This window comes from Cyprinodon variegatus, unplaced genomic scaffold (assembly GCF_000732505.1).
Source record: "Cyprinodon variegatus isolate N-32 unplaced genomic scaffold, C_variegatus-1.0 Scaffold635, whole genome shotgun sequence".
NCBI lineage: Eukaryota > Metazoa > Chordata > Actinopteri > Cyprinodontiformes > Cyprinodontidae > Cyprinodon > Cyprinodon variegatus.
In genome coordinates, this window is record NW_015151088.1 from 452737 (window position 1) to 468690 (window position 15954).

Here is a 15954-nt window from a genome sequence, read left to right on the forward strand (position 1 = left end):
TATATATATATATATATATATATATATATGTATATATAAAGAACACAAACAGCAATTCCACATAAATAATTTAATCTATTAAAGCAAGACTCAGAAACCTCCTTTGTCTGCTTCCATCAACATGAAACTAGAGACCTTAATCACTTCCCGGTTACTTATTTATTTATTCATTCATTTACTCATGCTGGTGTATTGGTCTGCGAAGTGTGACGGGTCGGAGGTGTTTTCATTGAATGCAGCAGTCTGGAGATAAACTGAATCGACACGTCATTGGCTTTCACTATCGCTCACTGTTTGTGTGTTTATGGAGGGAGGGAGGAGAGGAGGGCCACCGACAGAGACAGCGTGGCTGCTTTGTCGCAGTAACAACTTCTCCGGCCGAGCTGCAGCTCTTCCCATCCTCAGGTGGAGTCTGAGAGGTCACCGGCAGCTCTGTGTTCTCAGTGACAGGGAAACTGTTAAACCACACCGAAGGGTTTAACCACCTGCTCGCTGTCAACGAAACCTGGAGCAAAAGCGACTCCCCGCTTCTCCCCCTCCGCCGACTGGGAGCCACCATCCCCGGATCGGCCGCAGGGACCCAACCTCAGCGGTTGGTTAGCGGGAAGCTAACACACATTAACCGTGGATATAAACTCAGCAAACAGCTTTGACAAGTAAGCAGCTGCACATAAGATGGTTATACCTTTATATTTCAAATAAAAAATGTAATGTTTTGTTATTTTTGGGGACGTGTTTTCCTAAAGGGGAGGATAGACAGCATTAGCCGTTAGCTGACTTCCCTTCACGAGCCAACGGGAACCAACCGCCGTCGCTGCTGCTGCTGCTGTTGTTGTTTTGGATTTCAGTTTCATCTCTCTCCAAATATTTCAGTGACAACGTGGAGATGGATTGAACCATGAAGGGCGGGACTGTCCAATCATCCAAATAGGAGGGCCGCTCTCAAAGGTAGGCTCAGCTTTATGTTCAGTCTCCCTCGCATCACTTCTGTCGAGCTTTCAATTAACTTCAAACCCAAAGCTAATTTTATGAACCAAATGTCACCCGATCCCTGGGTCATGAGTGTTTCCATTCACCCGGCCTGTTATGCAGGGTGCTGCAAACCTTCTGTTGTCCACTAATATACTGAGCTGTGTGTTGCAGAGCCTCAACAAATGTTAGATCTAACCAGTGTGTCAGGAGGACTGTGTCATTACTCAAAGCAAGGATGTGTCTGGGCCAGTTTTTCCCCCACTTCCTCTGTTTTAAGAAAACTTCCTCTTTGTCCCAACATTCTTCTCTGCATCCTGGGGATCAGGGTTACAGGCTGACCATATCCTTCATCTTTGAAGATTTCCCTTATAGCTGATTATCACAGGTCTCACTGAAGGCTGACTGGATGGCTTTATTTTCCATCTGCTGGAATCATCAGTTTTCCCCAATGTTTATATTATTCCTGTAGCATTACCTCCTAACCTTAGAGTCTTGCAGGGAGTGGCTCCTTTCAGCAAGTATGCATTGACTCATTAAGTTACAAATGTAGTTCCTCCTGTTTTTGTGTGTTTCTAGAGATCTCCTCCGTGTTTATCACAAATAGAAAGTGTTGGATGACTCAGCTTTGTTTTCACTATAACACAAATAGCTAAATGTGTGCACAAGATATTGTTTGATGGAGATTTTCAATCACAGTTATTTAATGATAGTAATAATGGAACGGAGCAGTGGGCTGCCTGGGGAGCAGTGTGGGGTTAAGGGTCTTGCTCAGGGACCCAGATTGCAGGCTGTGGGGATCAAACCAGGTACTTGAAACCTTATCAGAGCACAAGCACTCTGCTCTAATCACTAGGCCAAAAATCCCCTATATACCAAGTGGGGTCGCAAAAGATATAATACAAATACTATTACTTGACTGGTTCCATTTTCATATTTAATTAGGTACAACAAACTTCTTTTTAAAAGACATAGGATTTCAGTTAATTTAAATTTGTTTTATTAAAAAAATACCAGTTTAATGCTTTTTTCCCTCTTTTATCAACAACATATTGAAATTAGCAGGGTGAAACTGGCCATAGAAATCAGATAGAGGTACCACCTCATTTCTCTTTTCCACTAATGTAGCATTTATCGTATAGTGCCAAATAAATTGCAAGCACAGCGTACATTCCGTATAAAAATGTTTCAACTGAAACCTCTGTCATATACTTGCAAATACATAAGCTTTGAAGATACAGAACTGGATAAGATTGCATTCAACTAAAAACAGGAAAAGACCTCAGTTTAGTCATAACAGCAAATCTAAAGTAGGAATAATCTGTTTCTATTAAACATGAGTATTTTTTTAAATCATCACATTATCAGGAATATAAGGTGATATGGAGGATGTAACTTGTTATTAAGCTGTTACCAGAGAACAACAGTAAGTTTATCGTCAGTGCCATGCTGAGGGGATGCTTTGCTTCCTTCATAATCAGACTGCACATTATTTTTCTAATGATGGTATGAGCTAATATTAAATATTGGAAAATATATTTTTAAATGTGGTAAATTATAAGAGAATATTTGTATGATCCAATGGGTTTACTTCCAATCTTTTTAGTTTTTCTAATAGTTTTTAAAATCTGGAGATGACATTATTTTACACACATTTTCCCAGCAGTGTGTCTCAACAGCTGACTCACTTTGTGCTTATGGTTGTGTTGTGTCGGACCCTAGCAGGCTGTCTAAAGCAGTTGTGTCATTTCCCAGTGCTGAATGACACAAGGCCGGATGAAGTAATCATGACTTCAAACTTCAATGCTTTGCTTTTTAGCCTGGCCTTTTTTTTTTTTTTTGTTAATATTTGTTAAGTGTGTCGCAACAATACTAATGCTTTCCTCCTGAAAATGTTTTTTTTTTTTTGTAAAGCATTACATTTTCTTCAAATATTATGCTTTTGTCATTCTCCTTTTTATATTCTTTTGTTGTTTTTTTTTTTTTTCTAGAAACTAGAACTAAAATAAAACTTAACATTAGAAATCCCAACGGTTCTGAGATTTTAAAGGGAAAGAACTTTATTTACATTAATCAAATGTTGCTCATGTTAAAGGGGAATTTCGTTTTTTTTTTTTGACATTTGGCCCTTGATTTTACGTTGTTACATCATGTTCTACACACGCTGCTTTGTTTTTAAAAAATAGAAATACAAAAAATATAACCGTGGATGTCTGGGGGACAGTGATTCGTCTACATGTTATGAATGCTGGCATTCCCCTTTAAGTTTCTTTTGGCCTCAGACTGGTGATTTTATAAATAATGTCTACACTAATCAGCATGTATAGAACTTATAAAATGTTGAATACTAGCTGTATTTATGAAAATTTATATACCCTGATTTTACTTCTAGAAGTATTTTTAAGTTGGGCTTTTTAAATATGTTTAAGAGACATTATTTGACTTTTTAGGTGACTCTTTATGACTAAACCAGCATTTAATGGTCAGACCATCACCTCAGTAATTCAGCGTAGATGCATCTATAAGCCTGTAGCCTATTTTCCCTGAACGACTTTGGACGTCAAGCGTGTCCGATGTAAATGGGTCCGACCTAGTAAACAATCGAGGCGTTTGATCCAAGATGGAGTTTGTGGAGAATCAAGCAGCATCCAGCTTAATTCAGACACCAATAGCAACTCCATGTAAGGTGAAAAAAGTACAAAATAACAAAAACTGTTAAGTATGAGTCCTGCAGTTCTGTGTTTTGGCAACAGGTGACAGTATCATTAGAAAACTCCCTAATGCCTTTAATGTAACTGATACTAAAATGTTTTATTTCTGATCTTTTTAATTTCTAAATTAAACTGATCCCTTTGTGTAACATGTAGCTAACAGTGAGCTGCTGCTATTAGTCTAAAACTCGGGTTACACTTTAAGGCTGATTTATACTCAGAAACCAGGTAGTTTGCGTGTGTGTTACAGTTAACGCAAATGTGCCCCTTCCGCAAACACTCTGTTGCACTTCTCCAAAATTGTAGGTGACCACAGACAGAGCCGCAGACGGGAGGCCTCTGATTGGAATCTACATCTGCTCTACACTATGCGTATTTCCTGTTTGGTACCTTACCGACTTGTTTTGTTTGTATGACTGCCATTGTGGAAAACGACTTGTGAAGTTGGACCAGCTAGAAGAGCGAGGTGCATGAGATCACTGGGACCCTTTTTCCAACTGGATCCCCACTCTTTTTCACCCTCATGTCTCTCCATGGTCGCACAAACTTGCCCCCACTTCCTCACCACATAAGCGACCCACAGCTAGTTTGTGGTTGTCCCTCTTGCATTGTGGCGTGGAATAACATAGCACAGACCACGCTTCAATATTGGGCATAAATAAAACATTTTTGTGACACACTGCTGCGGGAGTATAACCAGCCCTTCAGTCAAAAAGACCTTAGGGTTGTTGGAATGTATTTTGCCTTTGGGACTGGCAAATGGAAAGTTAAAGGAATCTCATAAACCCTTGTAGATGTGCATAGACCTACTTTGATATTTTAGAGGGATAATTTTTCTTAGGATTGATATTGAGTTTAACATTTTAGTATTGCATAAATTCTAGTGCAAAAGCTTTGTCCATAAGGTAGAAAAAACATATTTCCACATCTGCTTTTTATAGTTAAGCCTTTTGAAAAAATAGGGGTTTACATGACTTCAATGGCAGTAAGTGGTTGATGTTAGGACATGGCTTTTATGTAGACGTAACTGGGCTGAATCACGATGTTGTTCCACTTTTTGTGCTCCTGAAATATAATTAGAGCTGGGAGCAAGAGATTCAAAGGTCTGAAATGAGTCTGGGAGATAGTATAACTGACCTGACCTGGAGGGATGGATGCAACTTCAATGTGGTCATTACGGTACTTTAGTAATTTCAAATTGCTTTGCACGTATTGATCTTGATCTGCTGATATGATTAAAGAAATGTCTTTTTTAATGTCAGAGGTTAGGTGAAAGTAGCAACTGCTACTTTTCTTTGAAATTTGTAGTTTCACCATTACCACTCAGCTCAATTTTCAGAAAATAGTTTGTTGAATTTTATACAAATGATTTCTCCCATGTTCTTATTACAATGCAGATATTTGGATCAACCTTGAAAGATGAATTTCTGACCAAATGGAAAAGTCATTATTTAGTCTTGAAGCTTTCCATGTTGTTACGTTACTGTCATAAGCTGCCTGCATTGGGTTTTGTTACAATATTTAAGTATGAGATCAGCACAAAGTAGGAAGAAAAAAAATAGATGTTGGTTATTCTTTTTCGAATTTTTCGAATTTATATTTAGACCCCTGGGTTTGTACTGTTAACAGTATACAAAGGCCGCAGTATTTAGCATATAGGTAAAAAGGTTTCTTATTGATCTAAATAGATCAGACCAGCTTATACCCATATGCCCCTTGCATGGATGGTATTGTTTAACCTTTTGAGGAATTGTGACAATATTTACTTTGATATTCTTCTTGTCAAGATAAGGCCAGTTTGCCCTCTAGGTTACATTCTTCAGAAAACACCAACAAAAAAGATCTGATTGGGTTAAAATCAAATCTGTTTAGTTGTGATGTACATTTGTAGAGACCAAAAACTTTGATTATCCTTCTCCTGCATTTTGTTGTCATAAATAGGTACACTAAATTGAAATATAAAGGGATTTTCCATCCCAGTGTCACAAGGCGCAGGCATCTGATGCAAAGTGTTTGCTTCAAAGTGAATGACACAATGCATGCGACTGTCCACTGATGTTACATACTTATCCAGGAGGAATTGAACCTGAAAGTCAGAAACTCGATGCAATCAGCTGGGTTTCCTTTGATAGAAAACTACAGCCAATCTGTATGATTTCACTGAATTGGTGTTGAGAATTGGTGCAATATGAATGAAAATGAATGCATAGTCTGTTATCAGTCCACAAACATGTCTAAGTTCAGATCTGTAGTTGACCCAACAGCTTTACCGGATTGATTGAGCAAACTCGGACTAAACCACAGATTGTAAGCCTGACTGGCAAATTCAACAATAAATCCTCCATCTATAGCAGTTCTCAGTGGACTCAAAGTAACAACATCAACCAACTGAATGGTCAAATCATTCACACTTTGGAGTTTTGGGATAATGGGACTTTTAAATTCCTATGCATTCAAACTGTAGTATGTAAACTGATAAGTTCCCTTTGGGTAACACTGGTATGCTTTACATAGATGCTGGTCATTCTAGCATTTCCTACTTTTGTGGGTGGTTGCAACATGATTTGTGCACTTTACATGGCCTCTTTGTGGTTCAGCTGCTGTCGTTTCTAATCACTCCCATCTTGTCAGAGCACCATCGATGGTGGAATAGTGATGACTAGGGGTGGGTATTAGTGTTGCGCCGATGCCATTTTTTGGCCCCGATACCGATACCCGATACCTGGCTGTGCAGTATCGGCCGATACCGATACCATATTAATGTAAAATAATTGCCATCATGGCTTTGTCAAGCTGCTGCCTTCCTTTGTGAAGCAGGAAAAAATCTAATTCAAAGTGAATCCAGTAGAACATATTATTTCCTATCAGGAGTGGGTGACAATAGTTGAATAAACTTATGGCTCTCAAAATGGTATCGGTGCCCTATTTGTTGGTAGTCGCCGATACCGATACCACCATTTTAGGGCAGTATCGGGGCCCCGTCCGATACTGGTATCGTTATCAGTGCAACACTAGTGGGTATTGGCAAAGAAGTCATGATTCAATTCGAATCATGATTCACATACCACGATGCGATTCTATCATGATGCATCACGATACTTGAAATATTGCGTTGCATTGCGATATTTTCACTCAACACTGTAGGAAAAAGATACAGCCCTTACCAGTGGCTGACTGGCTGGGTATGATCTGGACTGTGTCTTCAATTGATACATAACTGAAAGCAACTGAATTCATACATAGCTGTATTTATTGAAACGACTTTTGGAGGTGTTGCCATGAAAACAAATACTGGACAAAAATATTACTATTACTGGCGTGGACACACTGTCAAAAAGATCTTAGGATTCATCAAACTTAAAATAACAAAATAAGGATAATCAGTGCCGTTTACATGGCCTCAGTGGTCCTTTAAACCAATGAAATGAAAACCTTCAAATGTATGACATTTCCCCTTTTGTAAATTACGAGCACATATCAAGTTCGGTTTTATCTTCTTTGTTTTGTAAGCCAAAATGCATCCAAGCATCTGACTTGAAATGTGATGGAACCGTGGGGCGAATTTTCATAGTGTCCTCCATGTTTATTTCATATGACTCGTCGCAGTATCCCACGGCCGGACATGCTTGTGACACAAAGCAGTGGGCGTCAACACATCCGCAGCGACATCTGCTGGACTGGAAGTTGTGTTCCACTTGGTTTGGCTGATGTGCGCCAACCATTCATGTATTTTATTTGTTCATTTTTATTTTTTTTTAATAATCGATTCTTGCCTTCAAGAATCGATGCAGTAGATCACAAAAATTAGAATCGCGATGCATCGTCATGACAATTATTTTGCACACCCTTAGTGATGACTGGACTGAGCTCCTCGGAGAGACCCGGTCATTTCACACGTCTATGGAAACAGTCTGAATCCCCCATGTGCTTAGTGGCTGTGGAATTGAAGTACAGTTTTAGCTTAAATGCTCTTACTGGGTTTTTCTTTCAGCAAGAGCATGTTACAGTAATTATTATTCAATTACTAAATTGGTTAACAGCTATTTAGATAAGGAATTTATTAAATGTATTCCAGTTGATTTAAAGAAATATTCGGTATTCAAATCACTAATGAGTGAAACTCACTTTGATAAATACCTACCAACAGAAAGCCCCTTAGTTATTTTGCTTGATTTACATTCATAATCAGCTATTTTTTGTAAGAATCAAATGTACATGGTTAGTAGGGACAGGGGATTTGAATCACCTAATGGTGATGTGGAGGAATGGCTTGTTGTACATCTCTTACCTGCATATCTCAAGGGATTTTATAATTCTTACTGTAAAATAAAAGGAACTTTGTTTGCTTTCTGCCTCCCTTCAGGTTGTGCTCTTCAGCTTACCTTTGCAACAGAGCTGAGAGACTGAGCAGAAGATGCCTCCAAGGCCATCCTCAGGGGAGCTATGGGGCATCCACCTGATGCCTCCAAGGTAGGTCTCCCTGTTCTAAAACTTATTATGTTGGTATACAAGTGTTAGAATAATTGTTTTATCATTTTAAATAAGAAAAAAATCCAGACTATTTTCTTTGATTTTTCTTAACAGAGCCCTAATAATGTTTCTTGGTGTGTCTTTAGGATCCTTGTGGACTGCTTGCTACCCAATGGGATGATTCTGACTCTGGAGTGTCTCCGAGAGGCCACTCTAATTGCCATCAAGCATGAATTGTTCAAGGAGGCCAGAAAGTATCCTCTTCACCACCTCCTACAGGAAGAAACATCATACATTTTTGTCAGTGTTACACAGGTGAGAAATCAATGGGAGCTGAAATGTGTGAGGATCAAACATGAAATCAAGAAGATCGAATAGCATGAACCACAGTGTAGGGATTTATCTTGAAATGCCTGATTATCTTAGCACACTGCTTGGGCAGGTGACAATTAGCAGGATTCATAGGTTACCTCACTGGAACAAACTGCCTTTGGCTGGGAAGACGACCTGTGCCAAAAGTATTTTTTTAGTTTGAGTTATTTAGCAATACAGAATCTTAAATGCCAGATACATTTCCACTTCAAACCTTGCTTTAAAGATGATCTATCAGTATCATTATTGACCAATCCTTCTGATATTCTACCTACAAATAGGAAGCAGAACGGGAAGAGTTCTACGATGAGACCCGGCGGTTGTGCGACCTTCGACTCTTCCAGCCTTTTCTCAAGGTCATCGAGCCAGTCGGCAACAGAGAGGAGAAGATCCTGAACAGAGAGATTGGTAAGATCATGGTTTTTTTTGAAACAACCTTTTTTTTTTCTTTGAAAAGATATAAAATAAGAAATCAGTCCATGTATTTTTTTAGAATGCAGATTAATGTGCTTTGTTAACACAAGACAGACTAAAGTAATGTGTTCTTGTTTTGTTTTGTGTGTAAGGATTTGCTATTGGCATGCCCGTGTGTGAGTTCGACCTTGTGAAGGACCCTGAGGTTCAGGACTTTAGGAGAAACATCCTTAATGTTTGTAAAGACTCTGTGGAGCTGAGAAATGCCAGTGGTCCTCACAGCAGAGCTCTGTATGTTTACCCTCCCAATGTGGAGTCAACAAAGGAACTTCCAAAACACATCTCAAGCAAACTTGATAAAGGTATTACTAAACATCTTCTATTTTTAATTCAATTAAGACATTCGAATCGGTGATTCTCAGAGAAACATTTGAAATGAGATGGGTTTTACTGTTGTATGAAGTCTGGAGAAATGAAGCAACATGTTCCATCCGTTTACTTTCATAGCATTGATGTGATTTTTTTTCATCCCCTCTTACAGGTCAGATTATTGTTGTGATATGGGTGATAGTTTCCCCAAACAATGACAAACAGAAGTATACGTTAAAGATCAACCATGACTGTGTGCCTGAACAGGTGGGTTTCATTATCCACTGACCCTAAATGCATATGTATTTTAAAGGCAGATTTTAGTTTGAAGCTTTGAAAAATCACTAAGATGAGGAAGCGTCTATTGTCCGATATTTGTGTCAAACATTTCTTTTTTTGTCATGTTTTTCTGATAATGGTTATAAAGTGTCATTTTAAATAAGAATTAAGAGTTGTTACTATAATCATTAGACTTAGATTTAGACAGATTTATTTGTCATTTTGTTTACACAAGTGTAAAACAAAAAGAAATTTTGTTTAGAACAGCTCTCTGGACATTTTGATTTTTTTTTTTTAAGTACAGCCTTAAAAAATAGTAAAAAAAATATATATATATATAAAAACAGCACTATAGATATATGACTGTAAATTTACAGTTCTAACATTTTCAGTTTTTTTGTTCATTATAATGAACATAGTACATTTTTGTTTTGATGGTTGATATTCACATATATTTCCCAGACATCATTTCATAGCATTTAGAAAAACAGAAGTGGGCATCCTTAGAGTGGGCCTCAGAGGACGCAGATATAAAGACCACAAAGTATACCAAAAAATAGTCATATCAGGCTTTTAGCTTCATCAATGCATACGTGTGTACATTGTATGGCCTTTTAAAAAAAAAAAAAAAAAAAAGCCAAATTGCACGCCCTGCTTTTGCCCTGGAAACTTTGCTCAAATGTTTAAAATTTCCCAAGCAGCACATGCTAAAGCTGGAAAAACTGAATTTTTGTTGCTCAACATGCCTGATCAACCAATCAGACAAGCTGATCTTAGGTTGGCAGGGAGACAACTGTTTATTAATACCTAAATAAATTTAAAGCAACAAAATCAACAAAGTATGTCTGCTTTTATTATCCTGGTGCCTGGAATTTGTGCCATATACTTGAGAAACGCTAACATCTATTTTCAGCCATCATGAACAATAGGGGAAAGCCCCGAAGAGGCGACCGGGGCCTGATGCAGCTGTTGCTGGGAATGAGTGACAGCGCACTGCCGGTATATGGGGGTCTGTGCGGCTCAAACATCGAAATAATATTTTAATCTTGATGAACTGACTGCACAGACAATATTTTGAGGTGGACTTTCTCGGATAAAAGTATATTAAAACTACATTTTACCCACTTATAAAAGCAAATATAGCAAAGCAGCTCTCTGCCATTTAACACAGGAGCAGCAGAAGCATCAGACACATCTGGACATTTTACTGGATGCGCTTTAGGAGTATTAAAGATGCTCTTGAGGCGCTTCTGACCTTAATGTGGACAAGAGTCAAAAATGAAGCAGCAGGGGCTTTTTTGCTGCTTAAATCGTGCCGTGAACGTAGCATTTTTGTTTGAAATAACCTTTGAAACTTAACCTATGAAACTTCCACCTCTAGTCAAGCACACATGCTTCCTATAATCAATAGTAGTGTTGTAATACAGAGAAAAAGTTAGATGCATTCCACCTCAAAATGCAGGAAATGGCATTTCAAAATTTCCCCTTATGCAGCGCAAACCCTAACCATGTGATACACCAAGGTGTACACCTTATGAAATATTCCTAGCTAAAAGCCTGAGTCATATTATGGCCTATAATCATGGAGAAGGAGTTTTTGGTACCATTTACAAGGAGGAGTGGATGGCGCAAAATATCATTGCTAAAGAACCTGGCTGTTAAGACTGTCGACTATTAATGTGAAGTTGAACGGAAGGAAAAACTTAAAAAGTGGCAAAAACTACAAGGATAATTGCTGCCTTCAAAGAATATGAAAATAAGCCTGTTGAGCAGTTAAAGCTGTAATTTCTAGGTCTGGAGATGTTTTTTTTTGACGAAAAGTATAGTTATTTATGTAAAATGAGCCCTATCATATTATTATGAAGATATCATTTACACCACATTAACATATTTTCAGTAGGCTGATGCTTCTGAATATAAAAATCCTTCTTTAATTGTTTTATGTGATAAAACATTTTCAAAGAATTAGGATTTTGGCAGCTCCATCGGCTGTTAAGCATAAAAATATCAGGAAAAAATCCCACCAGTTAATAAAGCTATATAAATTTAATTTGAGATATTTTAATTCAATTCCTGAAAAATTTGTTTTTAGTGATGCTATGGTTCATCCCATCTGTTCACTAATTGATGCTGCTAAAACAACCTCCAACTTTATCTGCCTGATTGCTTCGTGCCTTAAAGGTGATTGCAGAGGCTATTCGCAAGAAGACGCGCAGCATGCTGCTGACCCAAGACCAGCTAAAGATGTGTGTTCAGGAGTATCAGGGGAAATACATCCTCAAAGTTTGTGGCTGTGATGAGTATCTACTGGAAAACTACCCTCTTAGTCAGTACAAGGTAAGATCCAGCCAAATTACTGTGGTTGAACCTGCTTAACTACAATAAATGTTTGAGGTTGTTTCTTTCTCTTTTCTTCCAGTACATCCGTAGTTGCATCATGCTGAACAGGATGCCTAACCTGATGCTGATGAGTAAAGACAGTCTGTACACCCAGCTACCTACAGATAACTTTGTCATGCCATCGTATGCTCGACGCATCTCCACGGCAACATCGTATATGAATGGAGAGGCATCTTCCAAGTTGCTGTGGACCATCAACGGAACTCTGCGAATACGGATCCTTTGTGCCACCTATGTCAATGTGAATATACGGGACATAGACAAGGTGGGGATATCTGGCTCTTATTAATCTACATTAGTGTTTTGGCTCCATAATTGGAGTTTATTAGCTAAAAAAAAAAAAAGAAGGCTAATCTGCATTATTTTCAGTTTGGTAGGATACAAGTTTAGCTTGAGACGACAATAACTTGACTGTTTTATTAAGATCTGCACCTCATCCTGTTGTCCTACTTGCTTGCCTCCTGTTGAAACAAAAGGCCATTGTGTTGCTCTAAAGTGATTTCTACCAAGGGGAAGCAGATCTGTTGCTTTGTGCAGCTTTTCTTGCTGGAATAATTTTAAAATGCGGGGGAAAAGCCCTAAAAAACTTTTTACAGTTGAATTAGTAGTAAACCTTTTGTCAAATCTCTGATCAATATGATTAATACTTTCTGGTTGTAACAACATTACTTTGAAAGCATTTTGTTTAGCCATTTTAAATGTCCTTTTTTGTAGATTTATGTGAGGACTGGAATTTACCACGGAGGTGAACAAATGTGTGACAACGTCAACACGCAGAGAGTACCTTGTTCTAATCCCAGGTAAGTTATCACAATTTGAAAAGACATTAAGAGTACTTTGTTTTGGTTGGTTAGGATAAGTGGTCTGATCTTCAAACATTCCCATGTGCTACGATCGCTTGTTCGAAATAAGAGAAAAGAAATGGCACAAGCAGTAAATGGGTGTGTTAGCCGAGCTTTGTCCTGCTATCGTGTTTACAGTTGTTCCTATACATGCCAAGCTTTTGAAGATCAAGTCTACAATGTTCTGTTTTAAATCCACACCAGGGTTAAACAATAAAAAAATCAGTGGGGTCCGAATAAAGAAAATCAACAACCAGTAAAAGTTCGGAGACATTTTTATCATAATCCATTACTCTAAACAGCATTTCACACTGAAATAAAAAGTAGGTGTTTATGCATCCATGTTATACATTGAGTTTTTAAATAAGAAATCTAAAAAAATTTAACATTTTACATTTTAAAATCTAAATTGCTTTCATACTAGAGAACAACAATCGTCCAATTTGGTATATAGACAATTTCCTCACTCACTTGAAAACTGACTGTTTTTATATTTTTATTTTTTATGGCTTAATGAGAGAAGGGGGCTTTACACTGCCCTGCAAGGCCTTAAACCTGAGTTTATATGGTGACAAAGTCATTCAAAAGCACATATCAAGGTGCTCATTCGTGAGCCTGGATCGGTATTTATTACTAAAAGTAGCTAGCAGCAGCAACCCCTGCTGACACAGCTCATTGGCTAATTTGTATCACATGCAGCTTGGTGCTGGACGCTCCAGATGGCTTTACCATATTAACAGGAGAAGCACTGCAATCCGGAACCTGGTCCGCTAATCTGTGACAACTGATCTACCCAATATTACATAAAGCAGTTAGAGGATGGGGGAAGGGCTTAACAGTTTAGAGCAGGATGGTAACAGTAATTGGCTGCTTTTATGACTGTTTAACCAAGTGCTAGGTGTGGATTTATCCCAAAGGCCATAAAGTATTAAAGTTGCCGGAAGTCTTCCTTGTAGATTCTGGTCATAGAGCATTCCTCTTTAAAACTCTGGATTAGTGCTTCTATGATCTCTTTGTATGTCTTCTAAAACCCTCAAATGGCCGTGGTGGAAGGTGGTTCTCAATGAGCCTGGTTGAGAGCTAGGAACAAAACCTCTCCCGAAGGTTTTTTTCCTGTTTAAAGCATAGTTTTCTTCTCCACTGTCGCTGCATACATGCCTGGTATGAGCGATTGCTGCCAAGTTAATAACACAGTGCCAGCAATTGTCCACAGTTACTACATGTTTTTACAGGATTAATTCTACAGGCCCTTCACCAAAAGCAATCTGCTGGATTTTCTTAGATAACAATATATTTTGTAAATTGGAGCTATACAAATGAATTGTTTTGATAATGGTTTGAATTCCAAATAAGTGTATCATTGTTGTTACCCCAGTCCAGTTAATTGCTAAGGTGAACATCTAAGTACTCATCAGAGTCCACTTTCACTCCTGGATATTCACCAGTGTTAGTGTGTTGGAAAATTCACCACCAGCTCCTAATTTTTCTCTGTGTTATTTGGATGTGTTTCCACTAGCACCAGTGCATAGGACCCTAGTTTCAGTTTGTTTGAGTTGTCCTCATTGAACGATGAGGCTGCCTATGACAGGCTCACCCAATAAACCTCTGAAGATGTTTACTTAGAGTGATGATGGAGAGGTCCACAGTGTAGAAGCGAAACAGGAAAAGAGCTGACACAGTTCCCTTTGGTTCCCCCGAAGAGCAGACTAACCAGTAACCAGCGAATACGAATGAGATGCCAATTTTTTCAGCTAACTTTTGAAAATTTTAAAAAAGAAAATGCATATTAGACTGTGGACCCGATCCATACATTTATATTAGGCTTGGTTGTAGTAAAAAAAGGAAGGACAGTTGGCAAGCTAGCGCTGAGCACAGATTACGGTAGTTATTGACCAAAGTTTTGATAACCTGTTGCAATTAAGCATGGTGTTCTCACTTTACCATGTCAGCTAGTATTAGTGATGGTTCATGTTATCAGGAGTCATAGAGAGATGATTGTGATTATGACGCTGCATAAAGGAAGCAAGCCGTGGCACAAACAGCTGATCAGTCATGTGAGGTAAATATTGGCTTCATCAGAGTCTATTTGAAAATATTCTTTTAGGAAATTTATGCATTTTCACAAAACTACTTCAAATGAGCGCAGAAAGCTTATTACGAAATTTGTTACGTGGATTTGAATTTTGCTGTTTCCATAAATATCCATAAATGTGATACTTCAGATTGCACAGAAGGCTTCAGGCCTCTCCAGGTGAAAAACCTCAAAGCAGGACGAAGATGATAACATCATCCACCCGTGGCCCGTTATTAAAACTTCTGGCATTTTTCATGTCTCAGTTTGTGGAAAAAAAAGGCATACTGTTTTTTGTTGTTTTTAATTTATTTTTATTTAATGTTCCATCCATCCATCCATCCATTTTCCGTCACTCTTATCCCAGTTGGGGTCGCGAGGGGTGCTGGCGCCTATCTCCAGCTGTCAATGGGCAAGAGGCGGGGGACACCCTGGAAAGGTCGCCAGTCTAACGCAGGGCAACATAGAAACAGACAGGACAAATAACCATTCACACACACTCTTACACCTAAGGAGAATTTAGAGAAGCCAATTAACCTAACAGACTTGGATTTGGAAGCCGGAGTACCCAGAGAGAACCCATGCATGCTCAGGGAGAACATGCAAACTCCATGCAGAAAGACCCTGGGCCGGGAATCGAACTAATGTTCCTTTTTCCTAAATTTCTGAAGACCTTTTATGGGAATTTGAGCTTGCTAACGTTTTTTGCATTCTCTGCTGTTCTGTACCATTGGCCACTGATTACCCCAATGTAATCATCTGTTGGTATTATTTTTCTGAAACAATTTGTTTTTTAACTAGTCAATGCCAATTAGATCATTTACATTCCTCTTTGAATGCCTTGTCTTTGCTTCTTGGTTGCTGTTTGGTGCAGGTGGAATGAGTGGCTCACCTATGACATGTACATCCCGGACATCCCCCGAGCTGCCAGACTCTGCCTCTCCATCTGCTCGGTCAAAGGCAGAAAGGGAGCCAAGGAGGTAAGACAGAGTTCAGTGAAGCAAAGTATACCTATAAATGCTTCTTTCTGTTTTTTTTAAAGCTGCAGCTTAAAATA

General features: G+C 38.5%; 1 protein-coding gene across 1 annotated transcript in view; it reads left to right on the plus strand.

Annotated features, from left to right (window-relative positions):
* The first annotated feature begins 274 nt into the window (after positions 1-274).
* The window catches only part of pik3ca (phosphatidylinositol-4,5-bisphosphate 3-kinase catalytic subunit alpha), a 31747-nt gene continuing 16067 nt past the window's right edge, over positions 275-15954 (plus strand). Inside the window, exons 1-11 of the mRNA XM_015393312.1 lie at positions 275-656; positions 874-948; positions 8044-8150; positions 8297-8465; positions 8804-8930; positions 9089-9298; positions 9478-9572; positions 11766-11921; positions 12004-12249; positions 12699-12784; positions 15772-15902. Of these exons, the coding sequence (XP_015248798.1) occupies positions 8095-8150; positions 8297-8465; positions 8804-8930; positions 9089-9298; positions 9478-9572; positions 11766-11921; positions 12004-12249; positions 12699-12784; positions 15772-15902 (1276 nt within the window). The 5' untranslated portion in view covers positions 275-656; positions 874-948; positions 8044-8094. The remainder of the gene's footprint in view (positions 657-873; positions 949-8043; positions 8151-8296; positions 8466-8803; positions 8931-9088; positions 9299-9477; positions 9573-11765; positions 11922-12003; positions 12250-12698; positions 12785-15771; positions 15903-15954) is intronic.